Here is a 19,290-nt window from a genome sequence, read left to right on the forward strand (position 1 = left end):
AATCATCGTGTTGGGTCCCGAGTAGGAGATTGAAACGCGAAAGGAGCTACATCTCGAATCAAAATCTTGAGACAAACTCCAACAACCGAAAGAAACAAGAGCAGCCTTTAAGACAGGACAAACTACCACGAAAATGAAGTCTCAGATCATCGTTATGGGTCTCGCAGCCATTCTGGGATGCGTTTCTGCATTACAAGACTATGGCCATCCCCTCGCCGACGGTGCTACATGTACTGCAAAGTACGTTGCATAAGAGATTTGAGAATAATGTCAATTCTGGTTTGAGCCCTCATACCCCTCAACTTACTCGTCAAACTCCAATATAGCTCCACTCAGCCAGGAACAGACCCAGCGTAAGCAGCCAAAACACCAAAAACGTCTCAGCTTGAGATTCACCCAATTGTCACCACTGAAATCACGTAGCAATGCCATCGCAGATGCTATTCCAATGTAAGTATCTACAATCAACATTGGCTTTCCAGGGATAATTTCCCGTGTTTCGTCTTAACTTTCACCTCTTTTGAATCTTCGTCTAGCTGGAGGTCAACGGTCCGTACAAACTCTTGTGAAACTGCAGTCAGTATGACTATAGATTGGTCTGCAAAGGCAAGCAAACATTTCACATTTCAAACTCACTCTGATAAAAATGCTTACATACCCTTTTGCTGATGAATCAGTACGGAAGTGTTCAGCTTTCTTCTGTTGCTATTCAATTCGGACTCCGTGCTCCTGGCAATGTATCGTTGTCTATCATCAATGGCCCAACAATCACCCCAACAACTGCCAAACCAGTCATCAACAACACAGATGCCTTTACGTATCTTAGTGTGGAAGGTAGGTGAACCATTTGTTGAATCATGACTACATCTTTCACAACAATTAATTGCAGTGTGCTTATGTGGCTTTCTTTCCTCTTGTTTTTTTTAGCTACGGGAAGCACTCCTTTAGCAACAGGTGCACAAGTCATCTTTACACTCCTAAAGAACGGCACAGAAGGTTGCTATGTTGACGTTCCTGATATAAACGCATATCCAAAATTGGGTACCATCAACGATACGATGGTATCTGGAACTACCAATGGAACGACAAACGGAACTTCCACAGGCACCACAAACACAACCACCACAGCAACCCCTAGAGCCAAATCTGACGGTGCTAATCTCGTCATTGGATATGTCGTTGCTGTCGTCGGGTTGATCTCGATTGTATTTCTGGCTTGATCTATTTCACTTTGTGGGTGTTGCCTCGTCGTCTCATATTTGTAGTTGTTTTCTTCGTGGTTCACAGACTATTCATAGTGCTAGTGTCTCTGAGAGTTTCTTCAAGGCTGTCTTCGTTATTCTTTCAAGTTTCATAAAATAGAATTCGTTTCTGGAAGCAATCCAGGCCTCTTGCCATGCAAATGCTTTTTTTGAACGTTACAAGACATAGAGAACTATGCCTCGGTATTGAATAGCAGTATTTGATGTACCGATCGTTTGTTTTGAATTTGAGGACTTGTCTGTGTGTGAAAAATCACCAGCTGGTACTCCTTGATCACAGCAAGAATGATCATGAACATACATTATAAAAGCACGTAGAATTCATGCCCGATTGCAAATCTTCTACGTGGTTGCAGAATTCAAGCACGGGACCTCGAGTTGGAGCCGTAAACCGTTGCAAGGTCTCATTGGTCGACAAACCCTTCCTCACAAAACTCCCAACGACTTGAACGCTTTTTAAACAAGTCCCATATCGGCTGAATCGACCTTGCAATCAAGCAATCTACTCTATACACTATTCAAGGGTAGGCACTGACAGAGAGAAACTTGCAGAGTCTTGATTACCTACTTTTTGGTCGCCAACCTGAAAATTTGTCTGATTCCAACCCGTCCATTTGTAGCATCCATCAAATTAAAAGTAACAATGAAGGTCTCGGTTTTCGCTTTGACGCTGGCTGCCTCTCTCGCAAGTGCCTTGGCTGCTACTGATTACTCCAAATACCTGACTTTGAACGCAGCATGTACCGCAAGGTGAGATGGAGATTTTGAGTTTCATTTTCAATCTGTCTAGACACCTTGGCAATCTTTCTAACAACGCCTTGCATAATAGTTCCACTGATCCAACATCTGATCCAAAGTGAGGAATCATGTTACTTCGATTCGATTTCTCAAGTCTTTGGTGTACTTTAACCAAATTTTCCTTATTATTTCAGTAACGCAGTTCTCGATGGCACCTACGAGACTACCGGCGCAACACCCCCTGGAAACCTTCCCGTGTAAGTTTTGAAAAATGTTGTAGAGATGATACAGGTGTTGTTAGAGGTTCTTCCTGGCGTACAACAGTGCATTATGAATGTAATGAAATCTTAAATCTTTTTCATTTCAACCTAGCTGGAAGTCAAAGATCTCAGCTACCTGTGAAAACTCGGTCGATTTCACAGTAGACTGGACTGCCAAGGCAAGAATACACATTCTCAATCTATGTTGCACTTATGTCCCTCAATCGATCGATATGGTAACTCATCACCATAAACCTCCTCCTCTTATGACAAACAGTATGGAGCAGTGGCGCTGTCCACTGTGCGTTTCGAATGGGGAACTCGTCCAGCCGGGATGGTCACTCTAGCTGCCGTCAATGCTGGCGCAGCTACACCTACTACAGCCAAGCTGGTTGCCAATGCAACTGATGGATACTACTACCTCAACGTTGAAAGTGGGGTTTCGTCAAATGATAGAAACAGTTGAGGTTACGTCCTCTAACAATACTCGATACACTTCTCTCCTAGGCGCTGGCAGTACTCCAATGGCTACTGGCGCCAAGCTGACCTTCACTCAACTCAAGGCTGGAGCTGACGGAATGTGCTACGTTGACCTTGCTGACATTGATGCATACCCAACTACTGGTGGTGCTGCTGGTGCTGGTACCCCTGCTACTGGTGGAACTACCGGAACCGGAGGAACTACTACTCCAGCAAAGTCTAGTGACTCGACCCTCACTTCTGGATCTGTATTCGTCATTGTCACCGTTCTCGTATCTAGGCTCATCTTTTAGAGCAGTATTTCCTTCTCTTCTCAATTGTTTCTCGAGTATGTCGCTGTGTGAACGGTGGTGTCTTTGAGCGTTTCTGTTAATTTCCATTGCTAGTCAGATTGTAAATTAGCAAAAGTCTTTTTCACGTTCACCTAAAGAAAAAGAAGCGTTACGCAACTCTGACATTCCTACTTTGAGCACGGGTTTGTGCGAGAATCGGCAGCGAATAATCCAGAACTTTGGCACGGAATTTGCCTTTATGTGCAGCAATGTAGTAAAATGATGCCTGAGACCCCATTCCCGTATAACCGTTTGACACTGATCGAAACGTATGTACGATGTTTGGGTAAATCGACGATGGGTTCATTATTTCGCAAAAAAAGTTCACTTCAAGTAATCAATTCAACATACCGTTGAATCATCAGCAGCCTCATCAGCAGCCTGTCCTTACGCAGCTGCGATTCTCAAACCGCCTGATACAACCCCGCTCACGTTACTATTGAATTGTGACAAGATCGCGCAGTTTTTGTTCCAAGCAACGGAAGCCCGGTGTAAACATATCTTAACATCCAAGCCAAAAACCCCGCTTATAGACTGACTTCATTACCAGATAATGTTACCGGCGAACTCTGGATACTTCTTGCAGATCATGGGAGCATAGTCAAACCCTTTGAGTCGAATAGCTTGATTCTTATCCTTCCTGCTACAAGTAAGACAAGAGCTAAGATATCGAGTGAGGAAAAAACCTGACCTGCTGCTCAGAGAATGCTTACCTTTGTAAACGGGTGTTCTAACCCACCGAAAAAGACAGCTACTACTCGCAATGATGACTGGGTAGCCATATCACCCAACACAGCAGAAGCCAACATCCGTAGACCATCATCAGCAACCCTCGTTTCGTCTTCAAATAGGGTATTGACATCCACAAGGATACCAGTACTTGATTGATTCAGTTCTGCAATCGGTTCATGAGCAGTTGGCTTCCGTCTCGTCTTCCGTCATCGTCTTCATCGTGGTTTTTGAATGACGGACGCAAAGTGCTACAAAAGTGGATCAGCGTATGCATCCACTACGCACATCAGTATGTCCAATAGAGAAGGACATAAACGTTTGATGGGTTGTAAAGAAAGGAGGAGTAGCTGTTGGAGCTTTAGTTTGAAACATATACCCACCTTTGTCAAATTGAAATGTTCGTTGAATGAAATGTAATCAAGTCATTGGCACCACGCGAATCCGTGACAAACACAATACTCTTCAATGACGAAGTGTTCCAAATGCCCCAACACAACAGTAGAGAACGAGAACCGCAATGATAATCACATCCCAAGTGCAAGTAACAAACCATGAAAGAATAACCCCAGTAGTTAGCATGTGTGAAGGATCAAGAGTGTCGCATTCCTACGTATCAGCAGCCATGCAACAAGGAGCTAGCACAATGAGACCCGATCACCTGCAGATTAGGAAAGGGGCAAGCAGAGCCTTGTATTCATGTGCAGTCGATAGGTTTTTATTTTCCGTCTTCTCGTTCTGGTATACTAACTTTGAAATCAACATAGCTCGTGTAAAGTTGCGACAAGCCAACAAAGCACAGCGTCAAAATATCATTTCACCATAACTTACGAGTCAAAGTCCAGTTGTACGTCAATAATGGCTGACATGGCTTGTGGATTTCCTTTCAAAAGCGAAAAACAACAACACCCAAAGCCCTTGCATTGGCACTATGTAAAGTCATTATATATACAACACAAACAACAGTGGAATCAAAAGTACATTAAAATGCAACAGCAACGCCCGTTTATACGGATCTTTTGCTTCTAGATGAGCGCAAAAGTCCATTCGTCTTGTTATTCTTGTTCGCCATGTCACCATTCTCCTAGCAGAAATCAGAATCAGAGAGACAAAAAACGAAAAACCACACTCCAATATTGCAATTCATGCTACATACCTTATCAGCTTCGCGATGCCCATTCTGCATCTGTCGTCTCTTAACACGTGGATCTACCAGCTTTTCTTCTTCCTCTTCTTCCTGGTTGTTGTCTTGCTCCATAGCTTCTCCAGCAGGCTCGACACGAATGTCTTCATCCATAGGATCATCAGAAACAGGTGTTGTTGCTTGTTTCGCACCAACAAAGGTAGGCTTATCATCATTCCCTTCCTCATCATCTGAATTCTTTTCTGCATATTTCTGATGAGTCCTTTTAGCTGCTCTTGAAGCCATTCTAGAAAATTCATTCACCGTTAGCAAAAAAAAACCTTTTGTACTTGAATGATGTGCAACTCACTTTCTAGTAGACTCTGGCACCGCCTTCTTCTTACCAGCAGCCTTCTTCGCCTTCTTGGGAACTGGTTCACCACCATCAGCCTCAGACCCACTCTCAATGTCATCATCATTCGGTGTAGAATCTTTAGCCTTACGAGCCCGTTTCGTTGGTTTCCTTTTAAACATTTGGATTTCAGACGATGAAGAATCATCGTCACTTCCTGCTTCTGCTTCTTTAGCTTTAGCAGAAGTTTTTGCCTTTATGCTTTTAGGAGATGCCTTTTTGGATATTGTGGCAGCGGTTATTGTTGAGGTGGTGGAATCGATTACCACGTTTGCTGGTACATAGTTCTTTCGAATAATCTAAGCAAGAAACACGTGAACGCTTTTATAGTGAGGATACCGCACTGATGAATCTCTTTTCATAATTCACAATAGCGAAAGATTTGGAACTTACTTCAGAAGCTTCAACACTAGTAAGCTTCTCAAACAAATCCTTGGGCATAGACATTTTGCCTTCATGCGCATCAATAGTAAAATGATGCTTGAGACTCCATTCTCGTATAACCTTTTGCGCTAAATCGGATAGTATATACAGTTTCTAGGTGAAAAGTGACGTTTATCTGTTAGCAAGAAAGGCCAACCAAAACGAATGAATTCAAACATACGGTTGAATCATCAGCAAGCCGATCCTTATGCAATTTCAATTCTCCAACCATCGTATACATAAACCCTACATTCCTCTGATGTGCAATCGCATCAAGGAAGAACATGAAATAACCTCCATACTCAGCAAGTATTTCAACACTTCCATCAAAATCAGCATCGTGAGATAATAAATGTATGAAACGGACTAGACTGCGTTCTGCAGCTGTTTGTTTGGATTGTGCTGGGTTTCTACTCATGGTTGAAGCATATCGAGTCAAGAATGTTCTCAGACGAGCTCGCAGTTGATCTTCAGGTTCAAAAGCACCGTATATGATGATGGGAAGGAAGGATGAGGATATAGCGTCAATATCAAGATTCTTCTTCAAGGTGTCATATACTGCTTCTCTTGCTTGAAAGTACTTGTCCTAAATCACAAGACGGGAAATCATGCAAATATCAGGGTGGTACATTTTTGCGCTATTTCAATGACGTAAATGTATACCTGAGCAATTGTAGCCAATCTCACATAATCCTGAAACTCCATAAACTGAAGATAAACACTCCTCTTATTCAGCCGTATCATCGAGACTGCAGCTTCTCGTCTCAAATAAGCTTGATACATGGGACATTCAGGTTGAGTAGCAAACACCAAGCCATTGTTTTGAATTATAGTTCGAAGTAATCGAAACACTGGTTGTGCCAAATCAGGTATCGAATTATCTGTTTTAGAAACGGCCATTAGGCGTTTCACTAGGATTTTCAAGGCTGAAAGTTTGAAGCCTAATTCGGCTGGTGCCTTTTCTACTTCTACCCACACTTCCATGGGATCAGTGCTCTAATTGTTTTTAAAGAGATGCGAGTCAGGAAAAATTTGATTTCGATCTAACAAAAGCATTTAAACTTACGCCGTCACGATTCTTCCTCAACAAATCCTTAACCAAGAAATCCACAATCTCTGTCGTCCTCGTATCAAACAATGCTGGCGCATGTCTTGCCAGTTCAGCCAACCCACTCAAATGGGTCAAGAGTCGGTGTTGGTCAACATCAATAAAAGAGTCAACAATATAGCCCAATAATTCCTTCAAGAAGCGTTCAGAAGCAGTACTGTGTGCTAATATAATCATGGCATGTCGTGCTTCAGATGGAGTACCATCCTTGACAAACTTGGATAAGCGTGTCAACGACGTTGTATCGGTGGGTGCTTTTGTTGGATGGCGTTTGATTAGACTAGCATAGGCTTCCAAACGATCAGAAACTAGGAAAGGAATGAGATTGTCAACACAAGCGAACGAGCAGGTATCAGAAGGTTATCAAAGCACTAACTTATTGCCATATCCTCATCGCCCGCTCGCAAAGTCTTGGAGAAATCCTGTAGAGTTTCATCTTGTTTGCCCAAGCCAGGAAATATAGAAATTAGTTCCTGTTGTCAGAAAAGTGAGCAGAGCGGCCAGGAAATAAAAATACTTCACAACAGCAGAGAAATCATCCAAACCTTGACGAGTTGGTCTGCCAACGCCTTGGATTCACCCTCACTGTGAGTAATATGCTCAAGCAAGGCCGGTATAGTGTGTCTGGAAATAATCAAGAATGATACACGACGAAGAAGGATTTGAATGGTTTCCAACACTGCCGGAGTTTCCTTTAATCGGGTCTGTATCTCTTTCTAACCACACGAAGGAAACGTGGTGTATGTGAGTTAAAGAGACTGCCCAGCGGAATACATCACGAGCGAACTCACGATGGCCTTGTACACATGCTTGTATTCCGAGTTTGGATCCATGGCAGCTCGAATAAGTTTGTACAATCGAGCTTCATTGTTTGTTGCAAATTTCATCAAGTTGGACTTGGCTTTCTGCGGATCAGGGAATCGTACTATAGGAGAGGTGTGTGAGTTGATAGGATCAAAAAAGATCTTTGATCGCCTGGAATACCTGTCAAGGCTTCAAGAATCTTCTTCATTTGTTTCCGAATCTGATCTTCATTCTCGTCCATGACTCCACCCTAATTGTTGAAACATAATGAATAAAGCAACCATTTGGTACGAAACACGTTAAATGACACAACCCTCACATTGTATTTGACACACGTCTCCAAAAAGAACGCAGTCTTCACTTGTGTCCTATCAAGCCCGGAAAGTGTCAATAACAATCAGTCCATAATTATCATCTTCAAGTTTGCAAAGAGTCAACCCAAACTCACTTTGCTTGGAGCCCGAAAAAGGAAGTAAGTGCTCCACGAGATCTCGGTGAAAGAGAGAGCATCACATTCAACAATCGTTCAGTGCGTTCCTTGTGGTTTTCAATGTGTGTCAGGATATCTTCATCCAGTGCCTTTTCAGCCCAGACGCTAAAAAAATGATGGCTTGAGTATGAATAGAAGCTATGAGGCTTCTGTCGCACATCCTTACAGCGTTTCAGCATCATCCAAGTAGAAGGTATCCAAAATAACACCAGGAATCCATTCAAATCTTTCTTTGGCTCGTCGACCAATGTCGTCAGTCTTGATACTATGTAGGAATGTCCCAGGTAGGTTTCACGTAATTGCTCCAATCCAAGGTTTCGCTTACATATCGTTGTAAGCAAGCTTGTACAGTTTCGATAATGCGGTAATGGCTTCAGATCTCATAGACACCTTGATCGAGAAGAATTGCTTAGTAAAAGCAACTGCGATACTAAAGTTGCGTATATCTCACTTTTTTGTCCCGACATCTCTCTCCAACTTCAGTCAGCACATTTTTTGACAGCAACGATGCAAGAACAAGATCTAGAGATTGCACGACCTTGATACAAGCCAATCGAACCTTGTCATCTGGATCACGAAGTTTTTGTTCCAAACAGGCTAACACAGTGCAAGACATGTTTTCAGTATCCAGACAAAAAGACACCTTTGGGCAGTAGTAAACTCCTACCAGAAATATCACCGGCAAGCTCTGGATGATTCTTAAAGATCTTGGGAGCATAGTCAAACAACTTGAGTCGAATGGCTTGATTCTTATCATTCCTCCTAAAAGAACACGAGTGGTAAGTCCTCGCCCACAGCAAAATAAGAACCAAGTATCTCCGATGATCTTGCCTTTGCAACCAAGTCTTCCAAACTCCCGGAAACGAAACACCAAGTCGTGATGATGACTCGGCAAACATATCACCCAGTACCGTAGTAGCCAACATTCGTAAACCATCATCATCAACCTTCATTTCTTCTTCAACTAGTGGAATGACATTCAAAAGCACACCAGGACAAGATCGATATAGTTCTGCAATCAGTTTATGAGCTTTTTGGATTTCGTTTTCGTCTTTTTCGTCATCGTCTTCGTCATGGTCTTTGACTGATGTTGTGATGATATCCGCAAAGTGCTACAAATACAAGGTAGTTTGAGTAAGGGTAGCCAGGGGGGGGGTTGGATGGTTCAGCACTTTACCTGAAACACGTATCTCTGTAGTTTATCAGACCCAGCATTACACAAATTTATAACAAGAGCGTATGCCGTTGGGTTTTCATCCTAATAACAGAAAACGCAACGTAAATTGGACTGTATGTTGCTGCCGACAAAGTGACACATACCCGTTTCCTTTTCTTGAACCGGTCCAAGATCATATCAACCACATCTTCTGGCACAGCAGCACATTCATCCACCAAGCATATCAATATGTCCAAGATAGAGGCATATATGGGTTTGCTTGTTGACGGTCTATAGCCAATAAAGGATGAAGACCTGTCCATCCAATTGTAAAACTCAACCACACTAAAACGTACTGGATCAATTCAAGACATTCTTTGAATATTAGAGTAATCAAGTCATCAGCACCGTTTAAATCAGTGACGAGGACAATACTCTTGACTGAGGAGAGTTGTTCCAACAAGTAGTTGTATTTTGGAGCGTAGGAGTTGGTTGGATCTGCGAGGTATTTTAGCTGCGAGATGAAGAGTTCGAAAATGTCCTATGAGATAGAACTGTTCAAACCACGAATCATTATCCAACTCTCCAACATGAGCTTTGAATACCCTCAGGTCGTTTTCAGTGTATGGAGCATCAGGAGCATACAATCTCAACATGTCGGCAATGCAACAAGCAGTCAATATCTTGACACCCTTGTCTTTGTGCATGATTAGCGACGGCGAGATCAAATCCTTGCAGTAGGAGTCCAATGACTTTGTGTCGGCTCGTTCCTGTTCCATTTTTGACAGTTCTGTTGATAGAGCCTACAGTTTAAAATGTATATTAACAACGATGTCATAAATATAATGATAATCAACATTTACATTGAGTCGATCAACCAACTTTGTTGAGCTGATTGGTTTTGCAGCAGTTACTGGCACAATCTTGTCATTGAATCTCAATTTTGTCAATCTTGGTTGTACTGCAGCGCCTCCAGTAGTGGCGTTAGTAGTAGTCTTGCGACTCCTTGGCGAGGAACGAGGTGCTCCTCCATCGAAATCGAATGGGTCGGCCATATTCGCTTGTTTCTCGAAATGCTGAACTGTGCATTTGGAAGGTTGGAGATATTGGATTTATTCACAAGGAATATCATCAAATACTGGCTTGCATACTTTATTTCGATGGTCCATTCACCCTTCTTGCTGATTCTAATCCTGTGATTTGACACGTCAGCTTCGACATCTGTGTGTTGTCCCAATCCCATTATATCTTCGTGTCAACTTGAAGTCTATAAAATCAAACTTCAACGGAGCCATTTCTCGCATCAAAACAACTCAGAACTACGACATCAAGTCCAGTTACACCTTGGTAAGCCTTGTGGGGTGAGAATGCAACACTGCTGCATGCCTTGCTGTCATACACTTCGTACTGACTTCACCACAGTCACTGATACTAACCTCCTACCTCCTGTCTATAGAAAAGCCAAATAATGCAAGCAACTAGAGTCAACGCAACGAGACTCATCCATCAAACCCAAATGCTAAACCGTGGCTACGCTACATACTACCGAGCTTACCACTTTGCTCCACGTCCATACTGTGGACCACGGCCTTTCTTCTGGCTACTTGTCCTCGGAGGAGGCTACTGGTTCTACCACCATCACAATGAGAAGGATCAGTACACTGGTCACTGGCAGTCAAAGAAACAACGTATCGAAGCTCTAGAAACCCGGATCCAGGAACTTGAAGGCCGTATTGGATCCCATACTGTATCTATGCAACCTGTAGCAGCAGCACCTGTATTTGCACCTGAAGTGCCTGTATTGCAGCAACAACAGCAGCACCAACCTGCCATGGTCGCAGACAATTCACAAGCTCGATCAGCAGGAATGGGGTGGGCTGAACGTGTCAAGGCACGCGAAGAGATGATGGAGGAGATTAGAAAGTTGGAAGAACGACTTTCCAACAGGATTTCATAGGGTAGTTGGTTGGTAGTGATGGACATGACTTAGGACCAGTTTGAACTGTAAGACCATAAGTAAAATAAAAAATATACATAAACGAATTTAAATAGTCTTCAACCTGGCCCTTCATGCCGTGTTAAGCGAAAACGTAGAACGTAGCCGCATTTTATGAGGTGTGCGCACCTAAACGCCCACTCAACGCCCAAACAAAAGTCAACCTCGTTTTTCCTACAGAGAGTGCCGCGGGCCTCATCCGGGCAAGCTTTGAGAGTCTGGAATAGGTTATCCTCTGTCCTTTTCATACCAGCCTCTATCAGAGCTTCTCGTCTCATAATCGAGTTATTTTGAGAGGAAGCAGCCATAATATTATCCCAAATGTCTATACCACCAGAAGAGGTGACGCCGTCATCCACAACGCCCATAACTCATCCCGCACCGAACAAGGTTGATAATGAGACCATTAAAATCACCTTATTGCTCGTGAGCGGGAAGAGGAGTGATTTAGTCGTTTCGCCATCTGATACTGTCGAGGCTATAAAGAGGAGGATATTTGAGAATTGGCCCAAAGGTAGAAATATTATAGATTCTTTTTTCTTCTTCTCGTATGCATCAATAGGCTTTTGTTGGAAAGACATCGAGACTATCTGCCATTGTCGATAAAAAGTATACGAGAAGGCTAATGCTTCTCACATATGTTTTAGAATGGAGTGAAGAACTACCTGAATCTCCGGCTCAATTAAGGCTGCTTCTTAGAGGGAAATTCTTAGAACCAAATTCGACTATGGAAGGTAGTCGATTCTGTTTGCCTCTTCAGCTAGAATCCGTCTCATTTTTTATCATAGGAAACAAGATACCTACAGGCCAAACAACAACAGTTCATCTTATTATAAAGTCTGCTGCATCAAGTGAAGGCACAGGTAAATGTCGCAGACACTGCCATGATGATTCACACATATCTCACACATATCTCAACAGCTGAAAAGGCCAAGAATCTCGATCATGCAGGCAGCTGTCGCTGTACCATAATGTGATACCTCCATTTATAAAGCCGCCCCATTCTTCTCTCTTTAGCTACGCCGATTCGGACACTTGCCACCAACAAATCAAACCTCAAACACACATTTGGATTCTGTATTATTTTGCTCAATGCCTTTAGAGCCTTGTATATATGTTAGCTCCCAAGACTATAACTACTACTATTACGTGATGGAGTTTAAAGACTCATTGTCGATGTGTGGAAATGTAGCGGAGACATGTTGCAGAGGGCAAACTTCACAGTACCATCAAGCCGTACTTTGTATATTGAGTGTTTAGCGTTCTATTCTCTGCTTTTGCTCTTCTCCTAGTATTACTACTTGGTTGGTGTGAGCTTAAGCTAAAACGACAGCTTTCAATGTTGATCTTGAGAGCGATGCAACCTTTCGGCCAGTTGGCTTATGGAGCTGCAACCAGTATCAAAATCAAGCCATTCAAACCACAACTAGGCTTACATCTTCGAAAGAGGCCATAGCTAAAGAACAAGAAAACAGGAGTGATGGAAAAAATCGTAATCCAGGCTCGTCCTTTGTCCTTTGCCACCAAGTTCATGAAGAATCCTTTCTTGGCCTGCATTTTTATTGAACACGCCGAGTCAGAGCTCCGTTTGATCCGTCCTTCACCGTACAGCTTCAGATTCAAGTTCGATCTCAGCCCTTGCAGTTTAGTCAAAAAACGTCCTGGAACGACATTTCAAGGTGATTATTACGTGTCGCCTGGTGCAGTACATTGAATAACGCGTCCGTTTACCCTCCACATGCTCGTTTATGCGTATGAATTCGTATTGTATGGTTGGTCAACTCCCCAAAAAGAACACGACGAGTAATTGCAAACTTCGCTGATTAAAGTGCAACAAAGTAACGTTTCGAACCACGCATCATAATCTAGGTATCGAATTGAAAAGGTTACGTTATTCTATATATACGGATCTATCAGAAACGGGTCTCAAACAATGTTGGAAAATGATCGTGACGAGACCAATACCAGGTCAACCTCGACAAAACAACTGCGAAGCAAAGAAGCTGCTTCAAAACGTACTGTGGATGCTAGTATGAGTGGTGGCTCCTGTGCTAATACTATAGACTCGCCGAGTAACGAATCGACATTCGACATCAACAACAATCACATTCAACGCCCTGTGGCTGCTACAAGGTACAAAAGACCAACAAACGGCTATAACTTCATCACAGATTCGCGAAAACCCGTCATGGATAGTACCGCATTTAGAAGCATCACACCTGCTGATTCTAGATCAACCACTCCAACAAATCCAGCAAACAATATATTCTCCAATAACAGTAGTAGTAGCGCTAGTGGACACCCTTACTTCTTTATGCCTGTAGAACCACCTGTAAATCCAACTCCCATCGACAGATTGACTCCTGTGAGTCCTCAAGGTCCAATCATTAGTATCAACAACAGTGACAGCACCGACTTACAATTCACAATCGGATCTCCACGACGCATGACTGGATCTCCTCGTGGTGTACTGATGAGTCCGCCACCACCTCGAACCCCAACAAAACAAGTATATTACCGGTCTGCGTCTGATGATGTTAACATGATGGAAGCACCATCTGCAAACAACAATAACATTAGTACTGCTGAACAATTACTACGTACTGGATCACCTGATAGTGTAACCGGATCTTCTGGAACGGCAGATAATAAAGAAAACAAGACTAGTAGTAGGAATGGATCACCTATATCAATGATGCAAGTCGAGACAATGACGACTAGTACGCTACGATCTAGTAGAGGAGGGGTTTTTGCTGAGGCTTTGAGTGATGTTACTGATGATTACATGCCAGATTATGATGATGTGAAGGGGGAGTACTACGTGTGAGTGTCTATTGATCATATTGCGGGTAGTTTTTGGTGCTTCGTCGTATTTGATTGAATGTGCACGCAGGCGGTCTTCACGAAAACACATCGAATGTCTTGGATGATTGCCACATCCTTATCTCTCGTACGCTGTCACTGACACGTTATCTCCACCTAGGTTTGAGGCAGACTCTGATGATGAATTGATAGGAAGCTGTATGCCGAAGGGTGATATTCTCGCAGAATCGCCACGATGAAAAAGATGGTTTGGATCAATGGCCGCTGTGTACAATAGCAAGTATTAGAAACAACATAATGTACATTACTACTGTAAAAATAGTTGTCGCTCAATAATCTATGTAAAATTATGGGCTGAAAATTGGTGACATCACGTTAACGTGGTTCATTGCTGTTGTTTTGACTTTCGATTCACACTTTCCCTTCATTCAGCGATTCATCAGACACACAGCTGACCAACAACCATAGAACTTATAGATAGAGACAATCAGAATGGAGAACGAGACAACGCCATTGCTAAGGAACGCTCCCAGTGGAGACACATTAGTATCAGATGTCCCGCAAACAGCAGTTAACATCAAAACTTTACATCAACGCAGCGTCCTGAAACGCCTTGCAGGTATGATGTCAAAACCATATCGAGATAAGCGATTTCATGCACTAACTCGATATCCATCCTACAATTAGTGTATTCATGTGGTCTGCTGTTGACGGCCCTCACCATCCTAGTCCCCATCGTATACCTCGTGATAATTCCGTCAAAGATACACGAATTTGCATCTGGAGGAAGAGGACTCGAAGTCCATACCGTAGAACTACACTCTCTAGATGCAGATCAGGTAGACTGTAGTCTGACGGCAACAATGTGGTTGAAGGCTGCAGCACCGCGAGGTTTTAGTTTGTATCCAGCAGACTTTGATCTCGCACTCGATACAGCGGCTCCTGAGGGAACAACACGAGATGTGGATTTACGGGACGCTGGGATTCATCTCACGAAATTCCCATTCAACAGCCCGCTATCTGCTACAGAGGGTGTTGAATACATCCCAGTTGCACTACGAACTGCATTTGGAGACTTGAATGTTAGAATGATATCAGGTCTAATCAATGATATAATCCATCTTGGTAAAGCACTGCCGCCACAGACTGTATCGATACAGGGTAAACCGTATGTAAAACCAAACACGTTTTGGACGCTGCCTGGTGGTTTCCAAGTAAACATTGAGAAATACTTTACCGTATCGTTAGCCGATACGATAGGAGACGCCAAAAAGTATAACTTCACCATTGTGGATAAGAAGATTACGCCCATCTTGAATGGTGCTGCGAGTGACGATATATTATTAGGTACCGATAAATTAGGCAGACACGTCAACACTGTAAAACAGAAGTTACAAACATCCCTCATCCCGCAACAATTCGCTATATTCGTAAACGCATCGTTCGATAACCCACACAGTCTAACCGTGCACGCACAAGGATTTGGTGTGAAACTGTCCGTATACTATCTCAACAACCGTATCGTAGACATATTTGTGCCTACAACCACACATCTAGTGCTAGGCCATAACGATAATGTCACTGTAACGGGAATAACAGTCAAAGAACATTTTATGCAGCTCATGGATCTAGTTTCAAAGTACTCGGATGGTGAGGCTATAGATCTGGTGCTGAAGGACTTTAGTTTGTTTTATGATGCTGGAAGACAGCCAGTCCCATGGGTGGAGGACATGATTGCAAAGTGGGTGTTCCCTGTGTCCATACCCGCTAAAATCGATGAATAGATGGGTATAAATGAGGGGTTTGGTGTTGGTTGCTGGAATGTTTGTTGGTTTGTGTGGTTGGTGGTTGGTATTATATAAGAAGTTATAGAAATTGGTGTATTTGGTTGTATAAAAATCTGAAATCTGCCGCTCCTACCACAAATTGCAGTTTGCGCTGTATGCGATCGCTCTAGATCCAAGGTTGATTGCATGAATACGGATGCGAAATGATGCTATGAAGCTAGTGATTTCCCTCCAACACGAACCGTCAAAGTCGAATCTGGTGAGCAACGATCTTGCACCACGCAAATTTCATAAAGCTGCAAGATGGCTCAAAGCAAGATGAAAGAGAACGTGGTTGAGGTTCTGGAGGGCTATGGAAGGTACGTGAATTCATAATCTCTTCATTGGCCTGCATTCGCCCGATCGGAAATCCACGATTGTGCTTGTTGCGTTTTGTTGCTGAGGGCAAGTGTTAAACTATCTGTCACTAACGTAATTGTCTCCTAATAGGCTGTAAGTTTCACTCTCATCCCACGTTTGATTTACTGCATTATTCGTTTTACTCCTCGGAATCAAGCTGTCCAAGGAACATCCCCCCACATGTTTGCTGACTCCACTTCCAAACCAGCCTCTACCTCGTAGATCCATCAAAAACCAGCTTTGAACATTTCAACGAAGTACCCAACTACATTGGACAGGCTACCCCTTACTTTATCAGTACAATCCTATTCGAATCCCTAGTCCAAACCGTGCTATACTACCACGAACAAGCCGAAGAACGCGCAACTGGCAAACCTGGAACACTAGCTGCCGGCAAACCACTCAAACTGCCTCGCCTCAATGACTCGGTCACAAGCATGTCAGCCGGTCTCTTTATGGGGATATCCAAAATCGTTTTGAGCTCGATTGAAGCAAAGACATATATCTGGACTTTTAACAATTGTCGGATATTCACGATGGATGCTAAATCGAAATGGACTTGGGCGTTTGCATTCCTTGGAATGGATTTTGGGTATTATTGGTTTCATCGACATGCCCATGAGATTGCGTTGTTTTGGACTGGGCATCAGGTACGCCGCTACTGAGGTCCCCGTTTTCAAAACATTTATTGCCATTAACGAATGTCTTTTTTGGGAACTCATACAGGTGCATCATAGCTCCGAGGAGTATAATCAGACGACGGCGCTGAGGCAGAGTTTTCTGCAGCAGTATTCGAGCTGGATGTTTTGTGAGTCTTGTGGTTTTGTGATTTTGCAACGGCAAAAAGAACCTTTATTGTAATTGACGAATGCCTTTTCCTGAAACTCACACTTTTCACATCTGCTATAGACCTTCCACTGGCTGTATTAGGTCTTCCACCAGCAATGTTCTCTGTGCATAAGCAATTGAATACGCTATTTCAATAGTATGGCTGCCAGCCTTCACTTGACTCTACATTTGCTCATTCTCCTCTTTAAAACTAGTTGGATCCACACAGAGCTGGTCGGCAAGCTGGGCTGGCTAGAATACGTAATCAATACACCGTCTCAGCATCGTGTTCACCACGGAAGGAATCCAGTACGGTTTATAGCGCACTGTTAATCGGTCTTTTTTTGTAACCAATACTAACACTTCCTTCCATAGTACTGCATAGACAAAAACTATGCCGGAACGCTCTGCATATGGGATCGCATATTCGGTACCTACGCCGAAGAGAAAGAAACAGAACCAGTGCTATACGGACTCGTCCACAACAACCAGACATTCGACCCCTTTTACATCCAACTCGACAGCCTGCACCAGCTGCTAAAGAAATGGTGGAATACACCTGGTGGCGCAAGAGTCAGTACGCGTGTCCTGTTTTATGGACCTGGTTGGGATGTGACCAAGCCACATTTCAGATTTGGAGACCCGAGTGACTTACCTGCTGTGCCGAATCTGGCAAAGGATCCGAAAGCGGATATTGGACAGTATAATCCAAAGATGAGGTTTGGGTATTCGATGCAGATGTATACGCTGGTGCAGTTTGCGCTGGCTATTGTTGGTGAGTGTATAGAACAAACCAGTGCTTTACGATTCGATCGAAGGCCTCCACTTTTTTTGCCAGCTTCACTCATACTTCCCAATTCAAACAGCACAACCAAAAATCGTCGAGCACATGGACTCACTGCCATCATGGGCTCCAACAATGGGAGCTTCGTACCTCCTCTTGTGTCTCACATCCATAGGACGGTTATTTGATAACTGGAAGTACGCTTATCATTTAGAGATATTCAAATTGGTGGTTGGTTGTGGTCTTGCTCGGTATTTGGTGGCGAAAGGTGGACAGCAGTATGATAAGCTGAGGAAGATTGTTGATAGTGTTGCTATTGTTTCTTCAGTGTATGTTTTGACGCATGGGTATTTGGCTGCTCGGCAAAGTAAGAGGGAGGTGGAGGATAGAAAGAGCCACTAATCTGGCTGATACTTTATGGTGGTCGTGTTGGTGGAGTTTCTTGAATTTAAATTTGATTCAAGTTGCGTGTGTCATGATGAGGCTGTTTCTTGTAAACAATTCTCTCTGAATTCTGGCGCTTTTCTAAGTTTACTTCTATCTTTCATAAGCTACAAGCATTCACAAATATACGTTTGTTATTACGGTGATTGTTTTTCTCGACATGGTGTGGATATTTCAACCCAAGTAGTGCCCTCCCGTGCAAACCTACTAGTTGGATTTATTCTTCTCATATTCTCCTCCCTTGCATCTTGCGGCATCATCGTTTGCAATACTATTTACATCCTTCAACTACGACCGACTTTCAGAGACACCGAGTCATCGAAGATTGGCTTACGATTGGTAGCAGTGGCGACACGATCACGTAAGAATCTTTGGATTACAGTGACATTTCTATGTGGAGCATTCTCGGCGAGAGTGCCAAAGAATCTGGCTTCTATATCTCCACTGATAGCCAAAGCGGGAGATGTTGCAGGCCTGAGACCCATAGCAGATACTACTACGTTTCCTGAAACGAGCGACTTTCCATCTCCGGACTGCATTATGACTTTTATGAAGACACTCTAGTTGTCCGATTGTAAAACGTCTCTAGTTGGCAATGCTCTCACTTAACGGCACCACATTGCATCAACACCCATCAAACACGAGCGACTTTCAGAGATACTGAGTCACTAAAGTTGAGCTTACTACTAGTAGCGGCTGCTACACGATCACATAAGAATTTTCGGGTTGCAACGACTCCTTCTGGAGCACTGTCGGTAAGTGCACCCACAAATGCCATTTCCACCTCTCCACCAATCGTCAACTTGGGCGATGTTGATGGTCTGAAAGCCATAGCGCTGACAATTACGTTTCCAGATGATGGCAATATACTGTTCTCAGCCCAGAGTGAGATAGAAAGTGTCTCGAGACGTT

General features: G+C 43.2%; 4 protein-coding genes across 4 annotated transcripts; 3 read left to right on the forward strand and 1 right to left on the reverse strand.

Annotated features, from left to right (window-relative positions):
* Window positions 1-3,615: 3,615 nt before the first annotated feature.
* SmJEL517_g03195 (uncharacterized protein) lies at window positions 3,616-10,372 on the reverse strand (the record flags this gene model as incomplete). Its single annotated transcript, XM_031169123.1, has 25 exons — window positions 3,616-3,715; window positions 3,808-3,967; window positions 4,879-4,885; window positions 4,958-5,231; window positions 5,295-5,635; window positions 5,730-5,873; window positions 5,941-6,345; window positions 6,423-6,755; window positions 6,826-7,175; window positions 7,244-7,340; window positions 7,413-7,583; window positions 7,659-7,792; window positions 7,852-7,921; window positions 7,991-8,039; window positions 8,120-8,266; window positions 8,328-8,426; window positions 8,487-8,551; window positions 8,613-8,758; window positions 8,829-8,923; window positions 9,002-9,273; window positions 9,339-9,419; window positions 9,482-9,608; window positions 9,674-9,858; window positions 9,923-10,120; window positions 10,181-10,372. The coding sequence occupies 25 exons, from the start codon at window positions 10,370-10,372 to the stop codon at window positions 3,616-3,618; spliced, it is 4,242 nt and encodes a 1,413-aa protein (XP_031024816.1).
* A 1,262-nt stretch (window positions 10,373-11,634) lies between these two features.
* On the forward strand, window positions 11,635-12,290 carry SmJEL517_g03196 (uncharacterized protein; the record flags this gene model as incomplete). The annotated part of the gene is made up of 4 exons (XM_031169124.1): window positions 11,635-11,827; window positions 11,961-12,047; window positions 12,102-12,176; window positions 12,235-12,290. 4 exons carry the CDS (start codon window positions 11,635-11,637, stop codon window positions 12,288-12,290), a joined length of 411 nt encoding a protein of 136 aa, XP_031024817.1.
* A 2,338-nt stretch (window positions 12,291-14,628) lies between these two features.
* On the forward strand, window positions 14,629-15,920 carry SmJEL517_g03197 (uncharacterized protein; the record flags this gene model as incomplete). Its single annotated transcript, XM_031169125.1, has 2 exons — window positions 14,629-14,755; window positions 14,824-15,920. 2 exons carry the CDS (start codon window positions 14,629-14,631, stop codon window positions 15,918-15,920), a joined length of 1,224 nt encoding a protein of 407 aa, XP_031024818.1.
* Window positions 15,921-16,226: 306 nt separating this feature from the next.
* On the forward strand, window positions 16,227-18,336 carry SmJEL517_g03198 (uncharacterized protein; the record flags this gene model as incomplete). Its single annotated transcript, XM_031169126.1, has 7 exons — window positions 16,227-16,282; window positions 16,531-16,972; window positions 17,049-17,130; window positions 17,232-17,307; window positions 17,366-17,459; window positions 17,526-17,925; window positions 18,017-18,336. 7 exons carry the CDS (start codon window positions 16,227-16,229, stop codon window positions 18,334-18,336), a joined length of 1,470 nt encoding a protein of 489 aa, XP_031024813.1.
* Between the last annotated feature and the right edge of the window lie 954 nt (window positions 18,337-19,290).

This window comes from Synchytrium microbalum (assembly GCF_006535985.1).
Source record: "Synchytrium microbalum strain JEL517 chromosome Unknown SmJEL517_scf0016, whole genome shotgun sequence".
Lineage (NCBI taxonomy): Eukaryota > Fungi > Chytridiomycota > Chytridiomycetes > Synchytriales > Synchytriaceae > Synchytrium > Synchytrium microbalum.